This window comes from Nomia melanderi, chromosome 1, assembly GCF_051020985.1.
Source record: "Nomia melanderi isolate GNS246 chromosome 1, iyNomMela1, whole genome shotgun sequence".
NCBI lineage: Eukaryota > Metazoa > Arthropoda > Insecta > Hymenoptera > Halictidae > Nomia > Nomia melanderi.
This window is the reverse complement of record NC_134999.1, coordinates 37,421,759-37,445,696: the sequence shown is the minus strand read 5'-3', so window position 1 is coordinate 37,445,696 and position 23,938 is coordinate 37,421,759. Positions and strand designations below refer to the sequence as shown.

General features: G+C 43.3%; 1 protein-coding gene across 4 annotated transcripts in view; it reads right to left on the bottom strand.

Moving 5' to 3' along the window:
* LOC116424891 (uncharacterized) overlaps positions 1 to 23,938 on the bottom strand; it is a 201,461-nt gene that overhangs the window by 43,651 nt on the left and 133,872 nt on the right. For 3 of the 4 annotated variants that reach the window (XM_076367939.1, XM_076367937.1, XM_076367943.1), the window contains 2 exons: positions 10,657 to 10,767; positions 2,576 to 2,689 (listed from right to left, as the gene is read on the bottom strand). In XM_076367939.1, the coding sequence (XP_076224054.1) occupies positions 2,576 to 2,645 (70 nt within the window). In that variant the 5' untranslated portion in view covers positions 2,646 to 2,689; positions 10,657 to 10,767. Of the gene's footprint in view, positions 1 to 2,575; positions 2,690 to 3,090; positions 3,141 to 10,656; positions 10,768 to 23,938 lie in introns of those variants that run through there. The other variant, XM_076367951.1, reaches the window with a different exon arrangement.

Sequence of the window (23,938 nt, the reverse complement as noted above, 5' to 3'; positions counted from 1 at the left end):
GAAAAATAAAGTATCGTAGTTAGGACTGTACTGGGGAAAGTTTCCCAAGATACAATCGCCGAAGAAGAGTATCCGCACGTGTTTCGAGATCTGCTTAGAAATCGAAGACTATCGATAGGAATTTTCTCATTTTTCTAAGATTGCGAGGTAATTATTGAGTCCCAGATCAGAGAATTTGTGAATGTATTGCAGTAACATTCAATATGTATGAGTAAGAAGAGTGCTTGTGGGGGAGAGAATGATTTTTAAGTGATGGCGAGAGATTTGGGGAGAGTTGCGTTGACTTGAGGGAAAAGACCTGTACTTGTATTCTATTCAATTATCTATTGCTATGTTTTTTTTAAATAAAATATATTTAAATACCATTGGTACCATAACATTTTGCTTTTTTTCCTCGCGAGCCATGCGAACGCACGTGGACAACGACACGGACGGACGGTGTAATGAAAGGGTGCGACGACAGGGTGGAGGACAGGGTAATCCGAAAAATATCCCCGTGGAATATCGGCACCTGTTGTCCCCTTGAACTCGTCGGAGCACTGGCATCGTACCAGGATGTTTAATAATTAGAGATCGACTCGAGTATGATCGCCAGTGGACTCGAAGCTAGTAGTCGAGTACTCCGAGTTGTGAGTATTTTGGAGACAAGTGTTTTTAAAATTGAGGGAGGATTTAGGGATAGTTGTGGAGTTGTTTGGAATTATTCTGGGACGTTGTCTTGAGGTGGAATTAAATCTTGAATAATATAGAAAATTTGGGAATATGTAAATTAGGTGATTCAATGGTATAAACATTCAGTTAATATTTTTGTTGGATATAGGATTGAATAGAAACTCGAGTAGAAATGAAGCAATAGTATTTTTCTACAATTTCTCGTCCTCTTTCCTATCGTTTCAATTATTCTCCTCGATCCTCATCGCAACTAATGAACCGGAATTATTTTATTCACGACCCGTTCAGCATCGCCTCGGATTCTCATAAATCCAGGAAAAACCTGTAACGAGGTACATTTAAATCCCTCTCGTCGTTCGTGGGATTGCAAATGAATTTACAAATAATTTCATAAACAAAGATTATCCCGATGATCGATACGCTTTTGCGTTTTGCCGGTTGGATTGTTCGATCGTCGTGTTCCCGAGTGGAAAGAGTGGGATCTGGGAAATGTTACGACGAGCATGTGGAAGCACAAAAATCCTTGGAAGAAAGAGCAGTTACGCTGGGAGCCCGTTGGAGCACGCTATTCCGCGCATTCAGACATCCGCGTGGCCTATACTTTAATTACGAGACGGGAAACTGGGTTAATCACTCGCGATTCACGGGTTCGGGCGAGTGGAATTTTTCTTGCCGTCGATTTCAAGCGTGCGTTCACATCCGTCCAACTGCCGCGCGTTTGAAATTCAACGAAATTTCGGCGGAGAACACGAGCCCGCTCGTCTCGAATAATTCGAGCATGTTTCCCGGGGAACAGTGGAATCGAAAGCACTTCATTATTCCGGCAACAACCGCCCTTCTTCCGCAGCCATCGGAACGAAATTCATAAATCGTCGTTCCCGTTTCCCTGCTTGATGGAATATAAACACGATTCGGGGGCCGGAACATTTTTAATTCGTCACGTAACCCTTTAACGCCAATTTACTGTCCTCATTATTTTTAATTGCAACATTTTCCCGCACGCACGATGGAAAAATATAAAGAAAGTGTAAAGCACAATTTTCTCCCCTTGGAAACTTCACCTCTGGATGAATTAATAATTAAAATTCACGTGTTGCCCGCGGATTCGTTCATTAAGTAGAAACAGTGTGTAATCAACAGGCACCAAAGTATTTTCAATTCAATGCAACCTCTTTTCATCCTTTCTCATTACAATTTTAATATGCAAAGGCTATTATTCCAATCAATATAACAACACGTTGTTATTTAATTTTCCAGCAACATACATGCTCTAAGTAGAAACAGCGCGTAACGATCAGACACAAAAATATTCTCTCGAATAATACATCTCTTCAATTAAAATTCAAATTAATTCTCATTCAGCCTTTCTAATTGCAATTTTCGTTTCCAAAGAAAATTAATTAACCCCACAGAATAATCACAGTATTTAAATCTCCATAAGCATTTCATTGCCAATGGTATATTCAAACTAATATAAGCGTTCGTCAGCGATGTTCGCCATATGAAATGATTTCATTGGTCAATGGCGGTCGCGTTACATCGAGTTCCCCTCGTTTCATTATTTATCGGGCAAATTTATGACGAAGCTCGGGCGCCAGTGGTCCGCTCGGATTTACAGAGGACACTGGATCTCCATTTAAACTTTACGATAAACTCGCCGCTATCGATATTTCGGTTTCACCGGCGAGCACGGGAAAATTAAACGTCGTCCGGTGACATTCGACTTTCCGAACACGGTACCCGGCTTGTTTATGCGCGCGCAACGTCCCTCGTTGCCATTATTTGCTTAGCCGACTTCCGGATTTCGGGCACGCACGCACGCACGCGTGCGCCGCGTCCTCGTTAGGCCTGTCCCCTTAAATCTTCGTTCAAAGTTTATGATAAACCGACTAGTGCGACTAACCTGTGGGCGTGCATGGTGTTCTCGCTGCTTCCACCAGGTCCTCGCGACTTCCGGGCGGCGCTTCCAGCATCGTTCCGCTTCCGGAGAATTTTTTTACGCACAGCAGGCTCAACGCTGCAACAAAGGAAACGTGAAAACGTTCAATGAATCGTGAAAGAGTTTGGCATGTCTATCTGTAGATTTTTATGGGTTTCTTTTTTGAAGTGATCGACGTATGGAATGACTCGTGAATGTATCTGAATGTTTAAACAATTGGAGTTTATAGTGTATTGTGATAAATAAAGGAATACTTAATGATTTGTTACTGTTGGAAGTATTCGAAAATGAGAAACTGTAAAGTTTGATATGATGAAACTGGAATTTGTTGGAATTTTTTACAATATAAATTGGTTGTGGAAAGTGTTGTTAAAAAAAGTTTAAAAAATTTTTGGTCGTATTACAGTATGAGAAGTTCGTCTCGATAAGACTCCCTCAGGGCTGATGAATTATACTGTTTTTCCCTTGAAGTGATTCACCTTGTTATTATACGAACTTCCGGGGAATTTAGTGGGCAATAAAGTTTCCGCAATAATCCCTCCTCCGCAATGCTCCCCCGAGCAGACAGTAATTATTAACGGGCGCCCGGCTAAAGATCCACAAAAGAAGATTCGTGATTGGATAACCTTCTGCTATTGAAGTTAGCCGAGACCTCTGTCCGCCGGAGATTCAAGTATTTTTCGGTAGCTGGGAAACTCAAACAACCAGTTTACAGATTTATAGGGACGGTCTGGCCTCTAGAGAATTCGACAACTATCCATAAAATCTAGTTTGAAACTTTGCCGAGCTGGAAGAGACTGTCTGGCACACCGCCGACTCATTTCACTTATAATTAAGTTTCAGCCGCTAGTGTTCCGCTTGTTTGACGAGATACGAATCCTTGCACCACTCGTCTGACTAGATGAGAACCCTAATCTACTACTCCAATTAGGTACGAATCCCGTTTCACCTGTCTGACTATGGTCAAACCTGTTTCACTTGTTTGACGAGGGATCGACGTAGACCTTTTCCCCTTGCCTGACAAGTGCTGAACCTCTGTCACTTGACTTATTAATGAAAGAGATATATTTAATTCATCTGAACCTTAATGAACTCCGCTAAGCTTGTCTGACTAATGAATTCCATGTACCTCGTAATTGATTCAAAGCTTATTAGATGTATAATCAGAACTGTCAGTTTATTCACGTTTCTCCACTACTTTCGTCTTCCTACTTTCCCTGTTTCACAAGTAAACTCGTTCCCGATGCATCACAGCAAAATATCCCAGATATTACACACGTCTCGCAAATGATTGACCTTTTCCACCAGCTTCTGTACCTGTCAATTTAATATTCATCCACTTCCCATCCTCCTCGACCGAATGGATTTAGCGAACTCGACGATATCATTCAATTCCCAGAGAACACTCAGCTACACTGTTGCATTTGCTACAATTGACAATCCTCCCTATCGAATCAAAAACATTCATCCAGCCCACTGATGTCTCATTCTTGATTCAATCAATTTCTCGCTGATCAATCTGTAACATATTCCTCTTACTACACAGTAATCCTATCTTGCCTGAGTTGTTCGACCACTCGAACTTTTCCACTTGCAAAACCCGTTCCGCAATCCAACAACTTCCCGTCCATTTATCTGAAACTATCAACAATGCACGCTAATTCCTCGTATCTATCATACACCGTCGAACTTCCGCCTGCACGGGGTCCCTCGACGAACATTCCCCATAGTTCGCGCCAGAAATGCGTGTTCCGTTTTCCAGGGAATTAACAACGGAACCGCAGGTCCGGTGACGGGCCGTCTCGCAACACCTGCGACATCCTTTTTCATGCAATTAAGCATCGACGGAGGCAGCGGTGACGCCGAAGGCAGAGCACACGTCGCCGCGGGGAGCGCAGCGCCCGCGCGCGCGCACGCTGCGCGGTATGCGTTTTAATTAAATTTCCCCAACGACGTTGCCGGGGCAAATACACGTCGCACGTAATGCCGCGTGCACACGTGCACGGGCTCCGGCGCCGGGTGCACGGGAATACTCACCTGTCCGATGCGCGGAGCGCGAGCCAAGCTAATACCGCTTCACCTTTGTGCCCGAGCGCCAGCCAGAAAGAGGGTATTAACAACACCGTTGCGCCGTTTCGCGGCGGTGACGCTTAGGGAGCAGTCTGCATGATTAAGTTTCCAGGCGCATGAAACGCGCGTTTGGGGATTGTTTTTCTTTGCGTGCCGTGCCGCTGCGTTTCTGGGGTTGCGATGTCTGGAGGAGTGGTTTCTTGTGAGCCTTGATAGTTTGGAAGTTGGTGTGTATGGTATTTTTGGGAAAGTTCCTTTGTTGGGGATTGGGGTTGATGGTGGTTTTGATGGATGGAGATAGGGAAATGGAGAGATACAGAGGTATAGCGATATAGAGACATAGAGAAGGTGTAGAGGTATGGAAGTATAGAGATATAGAGAAGATATAGAAAACTGGAAACATACAGGTATAGAGATATAGAGATCTGGAGATATACAAGTATAGAAATATAGAGATATAGAGATATACAGGTATAGAAATATAGAGATATAGAGATATACAGGTATAGAAATATAGAGATATAGAGATATACAGGTATAGAAATATAGAGATATAGAGATATACAGGTATAGAAATATAGAGAAGATATAGAGATCTAGAGATATAGAGATATAGAGATATAGAGATATAGAGATATAGAGATATAGAGATGTAGAGATATAGAGATATAGAGATATAGAGATATAGAAATATAGAGAAGATATAGAGATCTAGAGATATAGAGATATAGAAATATAGAGAAGATATAGAGATCTAGAGATATAGAGATATAGAGACATAGTGATATAGACACTGAATCTAATAGAAAATATTTACAAAAAATTAGAGCAAAGTAGACAATAACAAATCTCGAACTTTCTATTACAAGAATCAATTAATATCCAAGTCCCACCAGAAACCCTGCTAAACAAAACATTCCCATCAATATCAATTTTTCCGTCCCTATAAAATCCTTCCCTAATCGCAGAAAACCCAATGAACCGATCACCAAAGCAATCAGCCCCAGAAGAAACAATAAATCAACTCATCATTACACTCCACCAGACTCTTCAATCCTCAATCCTCATCAGTAAAAGAACCATAGAATCCCCCGATTCCCATTCACCTACCGTACGAAGATCATTAAACCCGACACCGTCGAAAAGTTCCATTACCCGGGAACACCGTCGACCGGTTTGTTAACGAGCCGGTCACATTGTTCGAAAAGCGCCTCCCTTTTGTCTCCCCCGTCCCGGCGCGCCACGGCAAAGGGACGGAACCGCTCCTCGGGATGCCGGGGCACGAGCGACGATCATTTAATTTGTCGAAACGTGATCGAGGCGTTCTTTCGCGGAACAGAGCCGTCTCCATTACTCCATCCCGCCGGAAGAGAGCCTCCCCTTTATCCCTTCAATCATCGATAATAGCCGCAAAACACAAATAGAAAATTTCCGGCGATCGTCGACGTCCTCGCGATTTTCTATTACGCCGTTCTTTCATCGGCGAAGAAAAGAAGATCCCCCTCCTCCGCCCTCCGGTGATCTCTCGATCGTAGATGGCGACTCGGAAATAAAATACCGAGGACGTTTAATCGAATGCTCGTATCGAGCGTTCCCCTCGACGGAATGTTATTTCGTCCGTCCGACGATCAATCCCGTCCGTGCCCCGTTCCCTTGTTTCCCGTTCCGCGCGAATCTCACCCCTTTCACCGGAATTCCGCTCGTCTCCGCGAAACTTCCCCGGATCGCGGGTAGTCCTCGTTCTTTCCTGCGGCTCGATCCTCGTCCTTTGACGACGGCGAGTCGAAAGCTGCCGAGCATCGAGCGTCGATTCGACGCGGAACGATCGCTTTGTCTCGTTCCCTTTTCCGGCGGTCCGCCGTTCTTTCCTCGATTCCTCTCCCTCGATCCTCCCGCCCGCTACTCTCGATCCTTTTGTCACGGCTAGATCGAGCGGGCCCCTCTCGCCCGCCGGCTACCGTCGAACCGCGTCGACCGACGCTCTAATCTTCGCCGGTCGCGCGCCTCGTCTCTCCCCCGCGCCGCCGCCTTTTCGCCGACGAGTTTGCGGATACTTTCGAAGCGAACTCGTGGGCCGCAATTGCAGATAAAATTGCGGCTTTCAGCCACCGCCTCGAAGAATCCGCTCGTATTTCTGCGGCCGCATTGTAGCCGGGGCTCGTGTCACCTAGCTTTTCCTTCGCGCGGAACTTCCCCGGAATTGCGTTTGGGGGGCGGGAATAGTTTGGTAATTGCGGGAAGCGCGGTTACCTCGCTGGCGCCGATGGCAGCGGAGTGTGCTTAATGTCAAGGTCATTGTGAATTGCCTTGCGCGTAGATGTTGCGGATGTTTAGCTTCGCTAAACAGCGTCGGAGTATTTCTAATATTGTGTTAGTGAGAAGTTTCAGGTTGGTTTATATTTGCCTCAGCTTTAATTTGAAACTTTGGGGAGCAGTTTTAACACTGCAACTACCGAGGATTTATAAAAATTCTAACAATAGATTATTTTCGGTTTCTTCAGAGATTCATTGTAGTGTTCAAGTCAAAGCTATTTATGTTCAAGGTCATTTCGAATATTCAATGCTTTTAAGATATCAATTATTGTGAAACAAATCGAAACCATTTTGACTGGTACGATAGTCTAGTGTTAAAGAATGGTAGGTAGACAAGATCATTTCGAATATTCAATGCTTTTAAGATATCAATTATTGTGAAACAAATCGAAACCTGTAATTTTGACTGGCACGGTAGTTAGTGTTAAAGAAAGTTAGGTAGACAAGATCATTTCGAATATTCAATGCTTTTAAGATATCAATGATTGTGAAACAAATCGAAATCAGTCATTTTTATTGGTAAAGTAGTTAGTGTTAAAGAAAGGTAGACAAGAATTAAAAAGAGTGTACAGTAATTCTAAGTCTACATGTCAATGACAAGGTTAAGGTTAAATCCAAGTGAAGTCTGAGCAAGTTTACTGATTAGCAAGCTTGATACGGATCTGTATTAGGCGCAAATAACCTTCGCGTTAAGTTTGCTCCAAGTTCAAGTCAGGTGTATCAAAAGTCTGCGTTACATTAACTTTGACTAAGGTTAGGCATCTTCGAACTACCAATATTTCTCCCTCTGTAGCAGCGACCGGGAACACAGGAAGTTAGTGAACTAAGTTGAACACAGGCCCTTAGCTACGTAACTCGGAAGATTCGATAACGTTCGACGATAATAGGAACATTGTCTGACTAATACTGGCTCGTTCCCCTTAAAGAACGAACCTTGCTCTGCCGTGCTCCTCCGTTCGGGGGCGGCTAGTATTCGGTTATCAAATCATGTAGAGGTTCCGCGATATTAGTCTGACTGAGTAAGATCTTATTTAACTTGTTTAATTAACCGGATCCCCTAATTGTCCGGCCTGAGCACAGATATCCCACGTTCCATTTCCTCGACGACATGCTGCTCTAGTTGCCCTAATTTACCCGGGGATAATCCTTATTCCATCTGCAGAAGAGGAGAGGGCTTTCCCAGGGTTCGTCTGATCATGCACAGACCTCGTTCTACTGGAACTTGTAAATTGTAATTTACATAGTCCTGACTAACCGAACACTGTTTCCTTTCCATGCATATGCAGAACCGTCTTCTGTTCTACACGCTGCGTCGTCTCTCTTCTTTGGCTGACCATGGACCTATTCTACTTGCGCTGTAGAAACCACTGTTTCACGAAGGACAGTTTACTTAGTCCTAACATTGTTCCCCTCTCGTGCATACGGAAATTCGTCCGTATTCTGTATAGTTTATCAGCTCGTCTCTTTGGCTGATCGTAGGTAGGTTTAATCTACTTGCCCCTTGACGAGCAACATTTCACAAGAGATAAATGTCATTTGAATATGCCAGCCACTCGGCCACGGCAATAGCCGGGCAACAATTCCGAAGCGACGCGTTCCACGGGAGTTCGAAAACCAGGAAGCACGTTCGACACCCATTATTTTGGAAATGTATTACAGGGCTAGTTGTTTCGCGATTGGAATCGAAGCCCGAACATTTCGGTTAGCCAGGAATTCCGTCGGAAATTATTCACGTTCTGCTCAACAAACTGACTCAAATTCCGGCGGAACCTTTCGTTCCAAACGTGACGTTGCTCGATAAAGGTAACAAGGAACCCTTGCTCCTCCACGATCGCTATGTCCTTGCTCAAAAGATATCCTGCCAATCTTACAATCTTTCATCCCCAACTCTACAAAAAGTCTTAACCCTTTGCACTCGAGAGGTAACTCTTCACTTGATTTGATACAAAACTACGAAATTGAATATTTAGTATTTTAAATGGAACTTTGTATTGCTATAGGAAATATTAAAATAAAATTACTTCGTCGCTTAATCTGTGAATTATCGTTAAATTAGTTTGAAACGGCGTCGTCTGTATCTCGTCGAAAAATGTTACTTCCAGTGAAAAACTTTCGAGTGCAAAGGGTTAAACTACAAACACACAAACTCACTTACATATATTAAAAATACAATCTCAGCAAAATTTAACCTAACTGTCAGTTCCTTTCCCCCAGATATCAATACAACAAACTTATTTCTCCCTCGATCACCATCATCAATCACGGTTCCAATCACATAAACATTCCATTACTTCTTTACGGAAATCATTCGCGTTCCCTTCGCTCGTTGCCAAGATTTACAAGCGAGACGAGGGCGCAGGGAAACGCGAGAGACGGAGGAGCAGAAGAGACAAAGGGAAGGAAGAAGAGACTTTATTCGTCGAACGTTGGCAACGAAACTCTTTACGGTCGCCTCGGTTTCCATTCTTTATTCGTCATCCACTGGCTTCCCGGCTAAGATACGTGAGCCGAAACTCAATACCGGCGCAGCTCGATCGTGGAAATTCAAGGCTCCGCCGGGGCTTCTAGGGAATTTTATTTATCCGAATGCCGCGCCCGTTTATCTTCAGCCCTGGGATCTCCCGCGACCGGTAACCCCGTGGCCAGGTGGCGTCTAAAAATCCAATTTCTTAGCGGGAAGCCGTACGACGCCGGCTAATGCACTGTCTAAGACGCGCCATTAACCTTTTAGGTACCAAAACCAGTCATACAAAAACCGTTCATGACGACTTCCACTACGACATGGAAATGATACTTGGGAATAGAGTTCGAAATGAATAAATTATTTCTTTACGTATTTTCCGAATTGGTGCGAAAGCAACTATGGTGTTCCATAACAATATAGTGGCGTACCGTACCTGAAAGGTTAACCCTTTGCACTTGGGAGGTGACTCTCAGTCACCACTTGATTTGACGCAGTGAAACTATTGCAGTGTGGCTACTATATTATAGATAGTGGAAAGGTGGATCTTCAGTAATCGAGAACTAGGAATAAATATGTGTATTTAATGAAATATGGAAACAACACGGACAATACGTAAAAATACAACCCAATGCCACGAAGGCCAACACACGACTCTCCTCGCCACTCTCTTACCACTCTTTTACAGACATTCTCTCCCAAAAATCATTCTCTCCCCCACAAGCATTCTTCTCACTCGCACTCATCACAAATACTCGCATGCACCCTTGGAAAGCTGGCCCTGCAATCTGGGGTCCGCGACGTTGTGCAGGCCACTTTCCCTCGACCGTTTTATAGCCTGTCCTTCACTCACACTCATTCTTACATTCACTCTTCTTAAAAATACTTTAACCTACACTAAAAATTCTAGATACTACACTATAAAATATGATATTTAATGTTGAACTTTGTATAACGTCCCAAAACGTGAAATATTGGAATAAAATAGCTTTGTTCCGTAATAAACTCACGTTTTCCCTTCGAGTTAATTTCAAAGAATATCGTGTTCGCCTGGTCAAAAAATGTTAAATATTGCTAGCGAGAAATTTCCGAGTGCAAAGGGTTAAGGATTCAGCGCGCACGACGTTTCATTGTGGCCTGCCGCCGATGCATCGTGTATCGTGTAAATATACGACCGATATTTCATTGTGATCAGACTCACCCCGCTTCACGTCTCGCCACGTGTTCGTGATTTCGTCGAGTGTCGCTCGCCTGTTTGGTGTTCACCCATATAGCCCTCTCACATCGTTCCGACCTGGCACGTTCTATGGACCTGGAACATCGTTTGAAGAACAACTTTGTTGAGCGTGTGGACGTTCGCCGTATAATTGTGAGCAAACAGCGGATAATCGATAAAATACTGTGGAATATAATAGGAAAGTTTAGCTGGGTTAATTCTGTTGGGGAAGATAATATGGGATTGGCTGATCAATGGTTGACCTGTTCTACTTGTATTGCTTGCTAGAGCTATCTGTTTTACTTGTTTGATATTGGAAGTATTCATTTTCTTATCGAGTATTTACAATTGATCTAGTATTGCGTTGAAAGCAAGATTGTCTGACTAATGCAAGGTTTTTCCACTAGTTCCACCAGTAACAATGTATTAGCCTTTTGCACTCCGTTGGCTCTGCTCTCAAATTGTAAAGTTCCTTCTGTTCGAATATGGGAAATTGACAGAACAAATTAAAAGACGTGAATCCATGTATACTTGTAATTTTCCTTGTTCGAATCAAAATTTTAGATTCTACAACGTTCCTCTACAGAAATGAACTCTTAAGTTATTTGAAATGTCCAAGTGCAAAGGGTTAGTACTCTATTTCTGTCGCACAAAAAATCCCTGTACGTCACTGCGCTTCCCGAGCTACACATGCGACGAATACAAGCCTTCCGACTCGCATGTAGATGCACCGTTGGCCCGGCACGTCAACGCGACGCAAACAATCAGACTTTCGTGCATAGAACACGAATCTGACTGGACTTTCTACTTATTTAGAGCACCCCACTGAAATGGGAAACACGTCCGAGCTTCCTCCTTGGAATACAAAGAAACTACTGCTAGTTAGATCATCGATCTTGAATCTTACAAAATCTGAGAGCCACTTTGTTTATTCTAAGTTTACTCTTAGTTCACTCCGAATCCTAACGAATTGTCCTACGTTCATCGAAATACACAACGATCAATCTTCTATATTTAACCCTCTATAGGCTCATGTGACTTTGAAGTCACACATCAATATACCGGGTTAAATTGATTTATTTAATTCTTTATTGCAAAAGGACGAGCGACATTAAATAATTAATCAACTCAAACGTTTGTACACAGAGGCGTTTACGTTCAACGTCATTGTAACTTCAAAGTTACAAAATATATTCGTTTCAATAAAATTATTGCTAATTACATTGTTAATTTGTGTTCATACGTTGATATTTATTAATTTCATGCTGCATAAATTTTGTTACATTCACGAAACAAAATTCGGCCCATAGAGGGTTAACACAATTGATACATATACTATCCCTTGTCTCACTAATTACTGACTTGTTTCACTGGTGAACGCATTTCTCCGTGTAATCTCCGCTGCGAAACGGCTCGACCAAATTTCACGAAAATCGAAACAGCGCGGCGAACAGTCCAATTAATCGAGGTTCATCAAGCTTCAATTTTCTTTCATTGTCCGTCAGCGATCTCGCCGTTAATCCGGCGTCCACGGCGAGCACGCTAAATGCATAATGCAGTTTCGGGCTGCATAACACGGCGCGCGTGCACCGCAGACTACGCAACGGCAAACAACGGGGACGGGCGATGCTCAGCCTCTCAGAGACGCCGGCTGTGGCCCAGAATCGCGGTGTCATCTTGTTTCGGGGCTTTCTGTTCGGACGGTTATAAATTAGCCTTTATCGCGCGCAGTTTATTTTACACGCGAGCAATTCGACGGGAACGAACCGGCCGTTTCGATACGCGAAACGCTATATATTCTATCGGACCCCGTTGTTCCGCCGACGAATTAATAAAAATATTGAATTTCATTGGCCGGTCCTGCGCCGGATAAACCGCCAATCTCGGCGTTCCCGTTCGTCCATTTGCGACAGGTATTTTTCCCGTTTTTCGGGAACGTCGGGTGTACGTTTTGCGGGGGAAAGAGAATGTTTCATTAAATCAGTATGTTTCCTTCGCGACACGAATGGATGTATTCGAGTGAAGATTGATTTATTGACGAGTGATGAATGTGTACAATAGACGGATGACACGATGAAATGGGAATGTTCTAATATTGATTTTTTACGTCAACGACGTTCGTTTTTAATGAATCCAGAATATTCCAAATGTACGCGGAGTTAATGCATGGTAATGGAAGGATATTCTGGAAAATCTGCGAGTGAGATGAGAGCATTCGAGTGTATATATATTATACGAATAGTTTGATTTGTAATCATTTTATTTTGAGTCGCGAAGAATACAATAAAATGATTCAAAATCAAACTATGCGTATAATATGTATACTCGTATGCTCTCAGCTCACTCGTAGATTTTCTAGAATATCCTTCCATTGCCATACATTAACTCCATATAAATTTGGAGTATTCTAGATTCATTAACACGTTAATTTTTAACAAAATATTTTTAAGGGACACATGGTCAACTGTATACGTTACAAAGCATCGAAAGCATCAACAAACAATATCAAAATATATAAAATTAAAAAGGAGCTTCAATATAACTCAATATTTTATTTAAAAAATCAATACAGTTCATAACCAAAATATGACCAAAATTTCCGTGGCACGGAACGCGTTAAAAACGAACGTCGTTAAAAAATCAATATTAGAGAAAATCAATGTCTAGAATATTCCTATTTCATCGTCATCCGTCTATTGCACACACGTTCGTCGCTCGTGAATAAATCAATGTTCACACTCGAACACATCCATCCCCGCATATATGTCTATATCTGTTTTTAGTTAACAAAAGGAGCGACTATGTTTTGCAGGAGTACATTTCGGTTCCCGTGAAAGGGGGCGAGCGTCGATGTAATTGATGTCGTGTCGAAGTGAATGGGAAACCTCGAAACCCGTTGTAAGCGTCCGCGAATGGTGCTCCGGAACGAAATTGGTCGTAAATTCCGTGACGAGGAATCTTTTATCTCTTAATGTTCTCCGTTGCCCCATACCACACCAGGCTTGGCACTGTTACAAGATAAGGAACGCTCGGCTCTACTTCTTAATCTCTACTTTTTCACCTCGTTCGGCTCGGCTGCCAGCCGATTCTCTAGCTGCGACTCTTACATTCAGGGGGCGGAATGCAATTTCTCTTGTACAATTGCACGCTAAATTCAATTGAAGGTATTATGCCTCTGAATAAAAAGTGTCGCGGAATTCTGGGAGCTACGGCATCCTAGACAAGTCTCACGCGTAGGGTGACACATAAAAACTAAGAATATTGGAGAATGCAATTTCTCTTGTACAATTGCACGCTGAATTCGATTGAAGGTATTATGCCTCTGAATAAAAAGTGTCGGGAATTCTAGGAGCTACGGTATACTAGACAAATTCTATGCCTAAAGTCACACATAAAAACTATGAGTATTGGAGAATCAGTAAAAAAACTATCGCTGTCGAATCATTCGAATAATTCGAAATATCGTAATAATTTCAGAATGAACTACTGACTATTTCATCATCAAATTCTATTAACCCTTTGAACTCTGTAGGCTCCAATATTGCGCCAGAAATAATATTAGATATTTTAATGAATCTCAAAGAACCTACCTAATTATTAGATTCTTTACACATCCAAATTTTGCACTGAGGAAAATAAAAGATCTAAGGAATATTATTGCATTTTTCATTTTCTCTAGGGATACTATAATTAGTTGCAGTTGCTGATAGATTACAAAACCCATCTGGAGTGCTAAGGGTTAAATAAATTCCAGTCTATCCTAGATTCCTCTAATCCTATTCTATCCAGAATAATTTTCTATTCAATTATATTATCATCAATTTATTCCAAATCAAACTCGTCAAACGTTACAATCAAATAGAAAGACAAATATTAAGCAACACTAGAAAACTATTTATAAATTCTTTAGGATCTAAACACGATCATTCGACTCTCGAGATCCTATCTGAAACAACTTTCACAGTTCCCATTGTTCCAGTGGCGAAAGAGACTGTCGCGGTTTCTTGTCGAAACCAGAGAACACGACTCGAACGGTGTTCGACAATTTTCACGTTCCGCCGCTCCGAATTTTTCTTTCCGTCGACCAGTCACCGTTGCCATCTCGCCGGTCGGGCGATTGTAACTCGCGCGATGGCTCGGACAGCCGTAGGAAACTCCGGCCGGAGTAGCCGTGAAACTTTCGTCGAGTAGGACGATTGGTTTCCGCCTGAAAACAGCTTTCAGACACCAATTACCGGCCTGCCCGGTACAACCGACCGGCGGCCGCATCGACTGATAACTGAAACTCCAGACAGGATTCCGCTCCTGCAGGAGTTCTGAAGCTAGCATCCGGAATTAGCGGATGTACGGATGCCCTGGCCATTATCTGCCAACACCTGCAGCTTGTCTCCGTGCGGCGATGCATGCTCGGAGAAACAATAACGACACGGGCAGCGTTATTTCCTCGATCGTCCTCCGAAAGGACGTGTAACCGACAGTTCAATGGAAACTACTGCGAACCGCATGATATTAACCGTTTCGATGCTAAACAACTTTCGTGGACATTTACCAAAAATGGAAGTGATTGGGTGTGTTTACAAAAGAATTAATAAGAGTAGTTATCTAATGAGATCACAAATATTGTTATTACAAAAAATATCAAAAAATAACATTTATTCAAATAAATTTACTTTGATTTGTTTCTTGAAAAATATGGTAAGAAAATTATAATTGATACTGATCAATAGCACTTCCGCAACATTCAAACGGTTAACCCTTTACGACATTGTAATATACGGCTATAAAACGTCAGTTTTCTGGGGACAATTCAGTAACTTGACCTCTTGAACTCTGTAGGCTCCAATATTGCACCAGTCATAATATTGAATATTTTAATGAATCAAAGGAACTACCCTAAAATTATTAGATTTTCCACACACCCAATTTTACTAGGGAAGTCTATATGAACCGTTTCTTTTGAAAGTGGTTTCACCCTTTGAACTCTGTAGGCTCCAATATTGCACCAGTTATAGTATTGAATATTTTAACGAAGCAAAGAAACTACTCTAAAATTATTAGATTTTCCACACATCCAAATTTTGTACTGAGAAGGAAAAGAAAAGATCGAAGGAATTTTATATCATTTCTCATTTTCACTAGAGACACTATAAAAGTTAGTTGCTGATAGTTTACAATACTTACAATAATAAGATAACAGTTGACTTTACAATAATAAAATAATAGTTGATAATTTGAAAATAATCTAACATATTTTAAAAATCTATAAATCATGGAAATAAAACATTTCAATCAAATATTTGTTATTACTCTCAATTTCGATCGCGTCGAAACTAATCTTTCCCTTTCAATTTGGCGAAGGGTGTCTATGACAGATACGAACAGATGGGTTGACGTAATTATTCATTCGGTCGGAAAGACTGTCCCCAATTTTCTTACACCGCCAATCACAGCGGGGTTGAAAATATTATCATATAGATTGATGACCAGCAGACATGTATCCTTATCCCAGCATTATGCAAGCAGCTAGGTCCCGCCGAGTCCCCGTTACACCCGCGCGGACCTTCATTCATGAGCTGCCTCCCAGGAGCCGCATAGTTGGTGACTAGTAATTAGCTAGGCGAGTGACACTATCTCCGTTATCACTCCCAGGGTGCAATAGCTACGCGCGACACCGGGGCTTACGTACTCGCGAAGGATATTCATTCGGAACTATCTAATTCGTGCGTGGAATCGGTGTTATCGGATCGCATCGCGATTATTCCGTTTCAACGAATAATCAACGCCGGAGATAAGTGAAATAATTCACCGCGATTAACGCGGCGGGGCGTCCCGAACAAAATGCGAAATTCAATCTGACTGTTATCGATGACAAATTCAACGGACTGGAACGATCCCGTCGGAACCGGACGGAATTCGGCTTACATCGCTGATACCTTCGAACCGGGCGAAACAGAATCGAACCGATTCTACGTCGAATGTCCGGAACCAATCGGAATAGAATTGAACCGATTCTACGCTGTCGACTCGAGATCGTCTGAAACTATACTGATACACCGTCGCGATCCGTGGATCTAAAATTAGATTATTCAGCGATGAAACAGGAAACGGTTCGAGACTAATATTCCTGAAGGTGAGATAATTAAAAATAGAACGATCGCGAGGGTCATGGAGTAAATATTTCTTGAGTCGAGACGATCGCGATAAAACGATTGCGAGATAGAATAAAATTGAATAGTAGATATTTCCTAAGTGAGAATAATCGGAGTCAAGAATCGAGAATACATTGACCCTTTGACCTATGATTTCTTCTACAACTCCGATCGATACGGCCACTCATTAATAATTTATTGGAAAAATAGAAAAATTCTAAGCTTGTTACGCCTATATTTCCTTTCAAGTATAACAGTTGATTACAGAGGAATAATATTTACATTCGAATGAACTAATATATATATTTGTTGAATCACGTTGAAAATCATCACCAAGGGCCTCACTCGTTATAGGACAAGGGGTTAATAAAATAATGACTACTTCACTGAAAATCATCCAAGTAGAGACTGCAAAGAACGAAGAACGTACCAGTCAATAAAGAGAAATCCGAAGCGAAACATCCAATTATCCATCGAGCTCGAAGCGCCCCATTTTCTTATCGCGTTATGATATCATATTCCCTCGAAACCCGGTACAAACACATAAACATCCGCAGCGTCCTGATAAGCCAACAAAATATCCCCCCATTCGTCTGTCTTGTATACCTCGGGGTTTACCTTCCTCGCAAATCCGCGCACAAAGAACCCATGCGCGAATAAGATCCCCAGATTCGCGGTTGCACGCGGAAACGTCTTCCCGATGCATCCGTTCCCCTTTCACGTGCCGTGTCCCTTTTTTCCACCTCTTTCTTTCTTCTCTTTTTTCACCTTCGCACGCGTGCACGCTGACACAGGTGTCTGCCGCTTTCTATTCCCTTCGTGCCGCCGTCTTGTCGCTCTGTTTTTCATCTCTCCGCGTGTCTTTTCCCGCTTACGCGGTCGGCCGCGTTTATCCGGTCGCTTTTGAGGGTACGTACACACAGGGAGGACGCTTCGAGGGGGAAGATAGAAAGGGAAGGGAAAAGAAAGGACGAGTTCATAAGCGAGGAAACAGACGGGAATATAAAGCGGACCGCGCGCCGGAACGATCCCATAACCTTCTTTCCCCGAGTTGCACATTTTTCAACCTTCAACCCCGATCCTACCACTTTTTCCACTTCTCCTCCGGTTTTTTCCCTTCCCGGCTGTTTTCCCTCGCTACCCGACCGCCGCGGATACGTGTCCTTTGAGCCCTTTGAGCCCCGAAGAAGGTCCGGCCGGAGAACTCCGGCGGTCAGGCTCGCAAACTTCGCGGACCGGCCGCCGAACAGGTCCACATGCAAATGAAATTTCGCAGCAGCGGCTCGCAACAAGGCCGTTTATTAAAGTTTGAGCGTGCACGCGTGCGGAACGCCGCCGGTGGAAGAAATTAACTGGCTAACCGCTGGCGTTTCGCGTGCACACTTCGCCAGCCGAACTGACTGAGGCCTGCTAACTAATTAAAATAGTTGTCCGGCGCACTAATTGCTTTAGACCGCCCTGCGTCTGGGAGGATGCAAGATGAATTCGGAGTGTTTTGGGAAACACTTTTATTCAGCTGTTCTTTAGAATTGTAGAGTAGTCAGTTCTGTGAGATGGCGAGCTTTTGAGCTTCTTCTGGTAGAATTTGAATGTTTAGAGATTGATAACGAGGAACTTTCCAGTTTTGAGAATTTTTTGGAGAAACCTAGCGATCCTTTATGTAGATTTTCGGAAATTTTGAGTACTAATGACAACGTGTGCAAGGACTTTCGAGCGTGCACTCGAGAGCTTGAGCTTCCAAGCTGCCAGAATCGTGCTTCATCGAGTTTTAAAGTATTGCGAACGCTGAGAGCTCCTTTGAGAAGGATTTATTCGATACACTGTTCTAAAGATTGCAACTCCACCGTCGCTAATTTCACCGTCTGCTGTTTAGTAGTCTGTTTGTGCGCCCGCTGGCTTGTTCTTCATAAAACCTTTCACGGGGATGAGTAACCATCGCGGACTATTCTGTGATAATCTCCGAGGCAGCTTTTAACCTCTCATCGGCCGGTAATTCTATAAAGGGAACGTCGACTGTTACCGTAGCCGTTGCGAATCGCGGGGTAATTTATCACGGACACCGGAGCCCCCAGTTTTCCGTGGTTGGCGGCAACATTTTCTGGCAATTAACGTGAATTTCCCGGTTCTTCGGGAACGACCGTTCCCGTAACAGACCGGGTAGGTTCCGTTTAATCCCTGAAAACTCGATCGCACAATAAATGACTAATTACGAGCCGCGTAATTAATTATACGCTCGTTAATTCCATGATATGGGCATTAATCGCATGAGCGAATATTTGAGCAGCGTCGATTCGATTTAATTAACGTTAATCAAACCGATCGGATATAAGTAAATAGCTTACCCCCGCGGCATTAAGGTTTCAATGCTGTTAATGGCTCGACGAATAGATTCGATTTCGTTCGCAGTTCCATTTTCTACATTTTTTTTTTAACGGTTCATTAAACTTTTGATTAACGTCGATTCCGTGGGTTCATTAAAGTCTCGCGATGCCGTGGAATATCGTTAATGATCGAGGGATGATTGTATTTTTCTTGCGAGGGGTGAGTCGAGGGAGGATTATTTAAAATTGAAGGGATGATGGCGAAGTATCGAGCGAGGCAAGAACAGCGGCAGGAGGAAATGATATCATGGCTGCTACGAGCAAGCCTGAGTGGATTCAAAATTTATGAACACCCTGTATTATGTAACAGGTCTTTTGTGTCGGTGGCATCATGCTCGGTTCCACCCCTTAGCGACGCCTTTACGGCGAAGGGATGCAGTAAACCTCGTATATCTTCCGCCGTAAGACGTTGCTCGTAATTTCGAGAACAGATTGCTTCGCTCCGGGACAATATTGATAATTACAACGCGGAATTTCGAGTCGCGGATCGTCGAATCGACGATGTCGATGGAATTCGTCGAAAGTAATTTCGCAGAAAGAGTTCGGAGGGATGTAACAGGAATATCTGATGCTCGAGAAACCGCGTTTCTCCTGGTTGTCTGTTAAATCATGAAATTTTCATGATAAACATGTCTTTGTTTATTCAGAACTCCGGGTCGGGATCCCATCAGTAAATAGAACACGGGGGACTCGAGGAAAATTGTTTCATTCTATTTTTCTAGACGAACGGAGATGTTTGTTTTCTGTATCTTGCCGGATGGAGGAGCTTATTCCACGCGGCTGACTAATGCGAGACTTATACTACTTATTCGATGTGATCCGGGGTCTTAGGTAAATTTATTGACATTGCGTCAATTCAATTTACTTGTCTGAATACTGAGAGGATCATATTCCGCTTGCCCGAGCATTACACGAAAGCTTAATGCACTGGCCTGACTAATGCTACCGTTACTCTACTTGTTCGAGGATAAATTCTCCGTTACTCCCGATATTTCGTTACTTATCCATCCGATTCTCCGCCCTCGGAACATTTATTGAAGCAATGCTTATCTCGTAAGAATCACCTCTATACCTGTCCGACCAATGGAAGACCCATACTACTAATATTCCTCGAAAACGAACATTCCTAACTGAAAACTCATTCATCTATAAATCCAAGTCTCCACTACTCACAAAGAACTGTCCACATATAACTACCTCCAACATCAACCTAAATTCTATAATTCCCAGCAACGGAATATCCTTTAACCTGAAAATTCCACGAAATACTAGATCCGACACATTACCCGGCAGTCGGCGGCCGAGCCCGAGATAACGCCGGCCCTATCGCCTCGGAGCGCGGAAAGCCGGTCGCAATTAAACTGCATTACGACGCGTCGCGGTGGCCCCGGTTCGGCAAACAATAACCGAAATGGATGTGCATTAACGCACGGTTTTATCGCGTCCGTTCCGGCCAAGTGGCTCCGGCCGTTCGATAACGAAGTGGATGCGCCGCGGAGCGAGGCCGTCCGCGGAAGACGCGCTAAAAACGCGGGCACCGTTCCGCCTCGCGGATCCATTACGCGGCGCTCCAGTTTCGGAGCCGTTATACGCTCGGTAACATTCGTCAGGGGATGATACGGCGGGGGAGGGGGAGGAACGAAAGGAGGCAACAGAAGGGGAGGACAAGAGCATTATTCCCCGAATAAACACCGCGAGGCGGTAATTCCGGCGGATACGATCTCCGTACGACGGGAGCAGACGATCCGCCTCGGATAAATCAAAACCGGGTGACCGTAAAGTCCCGACTTCCCTCCCCGCTGTCTCGCGGACAACGGCTCTCCGCGAAGTTCCCGTGGAAAAGCACCGTGACAATCGCGCAGACGATCGTGTTCCGTCGGCGCGTCTACTCGTCCTTTTTCGCGTCTGTTTCTCCCCGGTCTCTCTTATTCCGGCCGGCCGCCGCTTAATTAACCGGAAAGTTCGAGGCTAATGCGAAACAGAAATATCACGGGCCGGCTGGCCTGTCCCGAGTCTTTGAACTTCTCGAGTTGTTTGTCGTTTGTCCCGCAGCCGCGAGGAAACTTTCCGCTGTCGCCGCTCGGACGAAACAATGACGACCGTCGTCACGTAGCGGCTTAACGCGGCGCCCGCGCCCCGTCCCCCGCCAGCCTCGCCCTTCTTCACCCTCGTCTTTCTTCCCCCCGCCTCCCCCCGCCGAGGTTTCTTTCCGCCCGAAGGAGAAGCCCCGTGCTCGTCCTCCGGCGTCCCGCGAGTGGTTTCATTTTTCCCCGAAGTGACGCGGCCTCCTGGGCTGACTGAAGGGCTTCTTCCCAGGGCGAGCTGTAATGGGGCTGATGCAAGCCGAGGGCGGATAACCGACGGGACGTCGGGCAGTTTTTCTTCGGATCTCGGTTATTTTGTGCCGCTAGTCGATCTGGAAGATGGCTTCTCGCGTTTAAACACTCGCGCTGGAAAGACGTGTTACGCGTCGTGATGCTTTTGTCAGAGAATTACCGACGACGTATTGTACATGTTGATAGTGTTATTGGATTACATATTGCAGATTGCTCTGAAATTTACCACTTTGTACAATATTACTAGTAAACTGGTAAACTGTCGGGTTTCTCAATTCGTTGCCAGCGCAAGTAGTTAATGTGGTGGATTATTTAGTGGGAATGTTGATGATTGATATGGAGAGTGCAGATTTGAGAATGATGATCGTTGATTAGGTTTATAGACAGTCCGTGTGTTGCTTCATTTGGAAGGTTTACAAGAGTAGGTTAATATGTATAGCAGCTTTTCACTAGAAACATGCGACGATTTCCAAGGAGACATAGACGCAGATATTTTCATAGACAAAGCTGTTTCATATTATATTAATATTATACATAACACTTTGTAACTTTATTGTATCAAATAAAATGACTGAGAGTCACCACTCGAGTGCAAAGGGTTAATTCTCGGAAGATTAATTAGAGAGGTAGTATCTTTAGAATTTTCAATATTATTAAAATAAGCTGGAACGTGATTGTATTCGTGACTCCTAATTACTAGCTTCCAATGGTTTACAATAGAGATTTTTACTTCAGATATTGCACTATTAAATTACAAGCATTCAAGTACTCTTTTATAATTAAATCATGTCAAAATTAATTGAAACTAGTAAATTCAACTACCCATAAATTCCTTATTCTCACTTGGCGAGTAGACTGATTTTTCGATGATTTTACGTGAACGAAACTCACGTGAGCACAATATCCGTGTATACCCACTCCATTACCAGGCTGTTCATTAAACAAAAGCACTGCGAGCCCTCAAAAACCCAGTTTGACGTCACGCCGCGATGCGAGCCAGGAGATTTATTAACAACGATCCCGGTACATGCATCAGTGGTCACATTGCGGTGATTATTATCGTCCGTTGCATACGATAAACTCGCCTCCCTGTCCAGGAGCATCGGTACGAAGCGTCGAGGTTCATACCGCCGCTTAAATCGCCGGGTATTACGAGTTTACGCCGCGAGACCTCTCGTTGGAAAGCCCGTGGCGCGCTTAAGTGCGCAGATAATTGGTTCAGACAAGAAAGTTCCGCTCAAACCGCCATGGTCCACCGTTCTGCTAAATTTTCGAGCAGCTCCCGGCCAGCAGCTCCGCGATATTCCACGGAACTCGCGTTCGCGATAGAAAAACGTGCAATTCAAAGGTTTTCTCTTGATCCGGACTGTTTCATTGCAGCTTGTTCAACCCTTCGAGGACGATGATTCTTTGAAATGTATAAAACCTTCGATACAGAAAGCTAAATTCTTAATATAGCTAAAAAGCTATATTAATTGCTTGAATAATAGCAAAAACAGAAACTACATGCTAATCTCTTGGTGTTCGAGTAATTAAATCATTTGCTTGCAACTTAGTCTTCCAGATATGAACGTTTCGAAATGTCTGAAGGCTCTGTTGCAGAGCCATTTAAAATTTGCCATTACAAACTTTAAAATTTTGTCGTTAAATATATTATAATATTTATATCAATAATCGATAGAAAACAGTAAGATACACCTATGACTTTTCTTTTCATGTGCGTATTATTTATTTATACGTTAATACGCTTTTTCTATTAAGATTCGAGTTACTGGTAATGTCAGTGAGAAACAGCTTCGAGTGCAGAGTTATATTTTCGAAGCTTTGATTCATCATTAATCCAGATCTAATACGATCTAATTTAAATGCTCTCAAATTCTTATAAAAAACAGGGATATAGAGGATTTGTATATTGACACATTTCCATAGGAAATTTCGAAGTGTATTGCATATGTATAAAAATATTCGAAGCATCTAAAGTACTCTCACGTTTGTTAGAAACTGTTTTCTATCATGGTTCCAATTATACTTTTTGAATATTTGAATCTACGTAAATGATCGTGGCCTGGGGCCGAGCGAATGGGACAGATTGGTAGTCGTGTAACCGTAGATTTTTCGAGAAATGGGTCGTCCGGTTCTCCCGCGAGTGAAACATCGATTCACCAATGAATTCTAATTAGACGTGATGGAGGTTCCATTTAAAGGGACACCAGGTGTTCTCTCATTCGTTGCCGTGTCGGTCGGCGTGCTCCCGTTTAAAGGTTCACGCTTATTGTTCGGGCAGCCTATAAAAAGGTGTATTCAGCCCCTAGAGACGCGGGCTTTCGATGAATGGCTACCGGTTATAATGCAACGAGAATGCTGATGCTTCTATTCTTCCTCGAACTTTCAATCTGTCCAT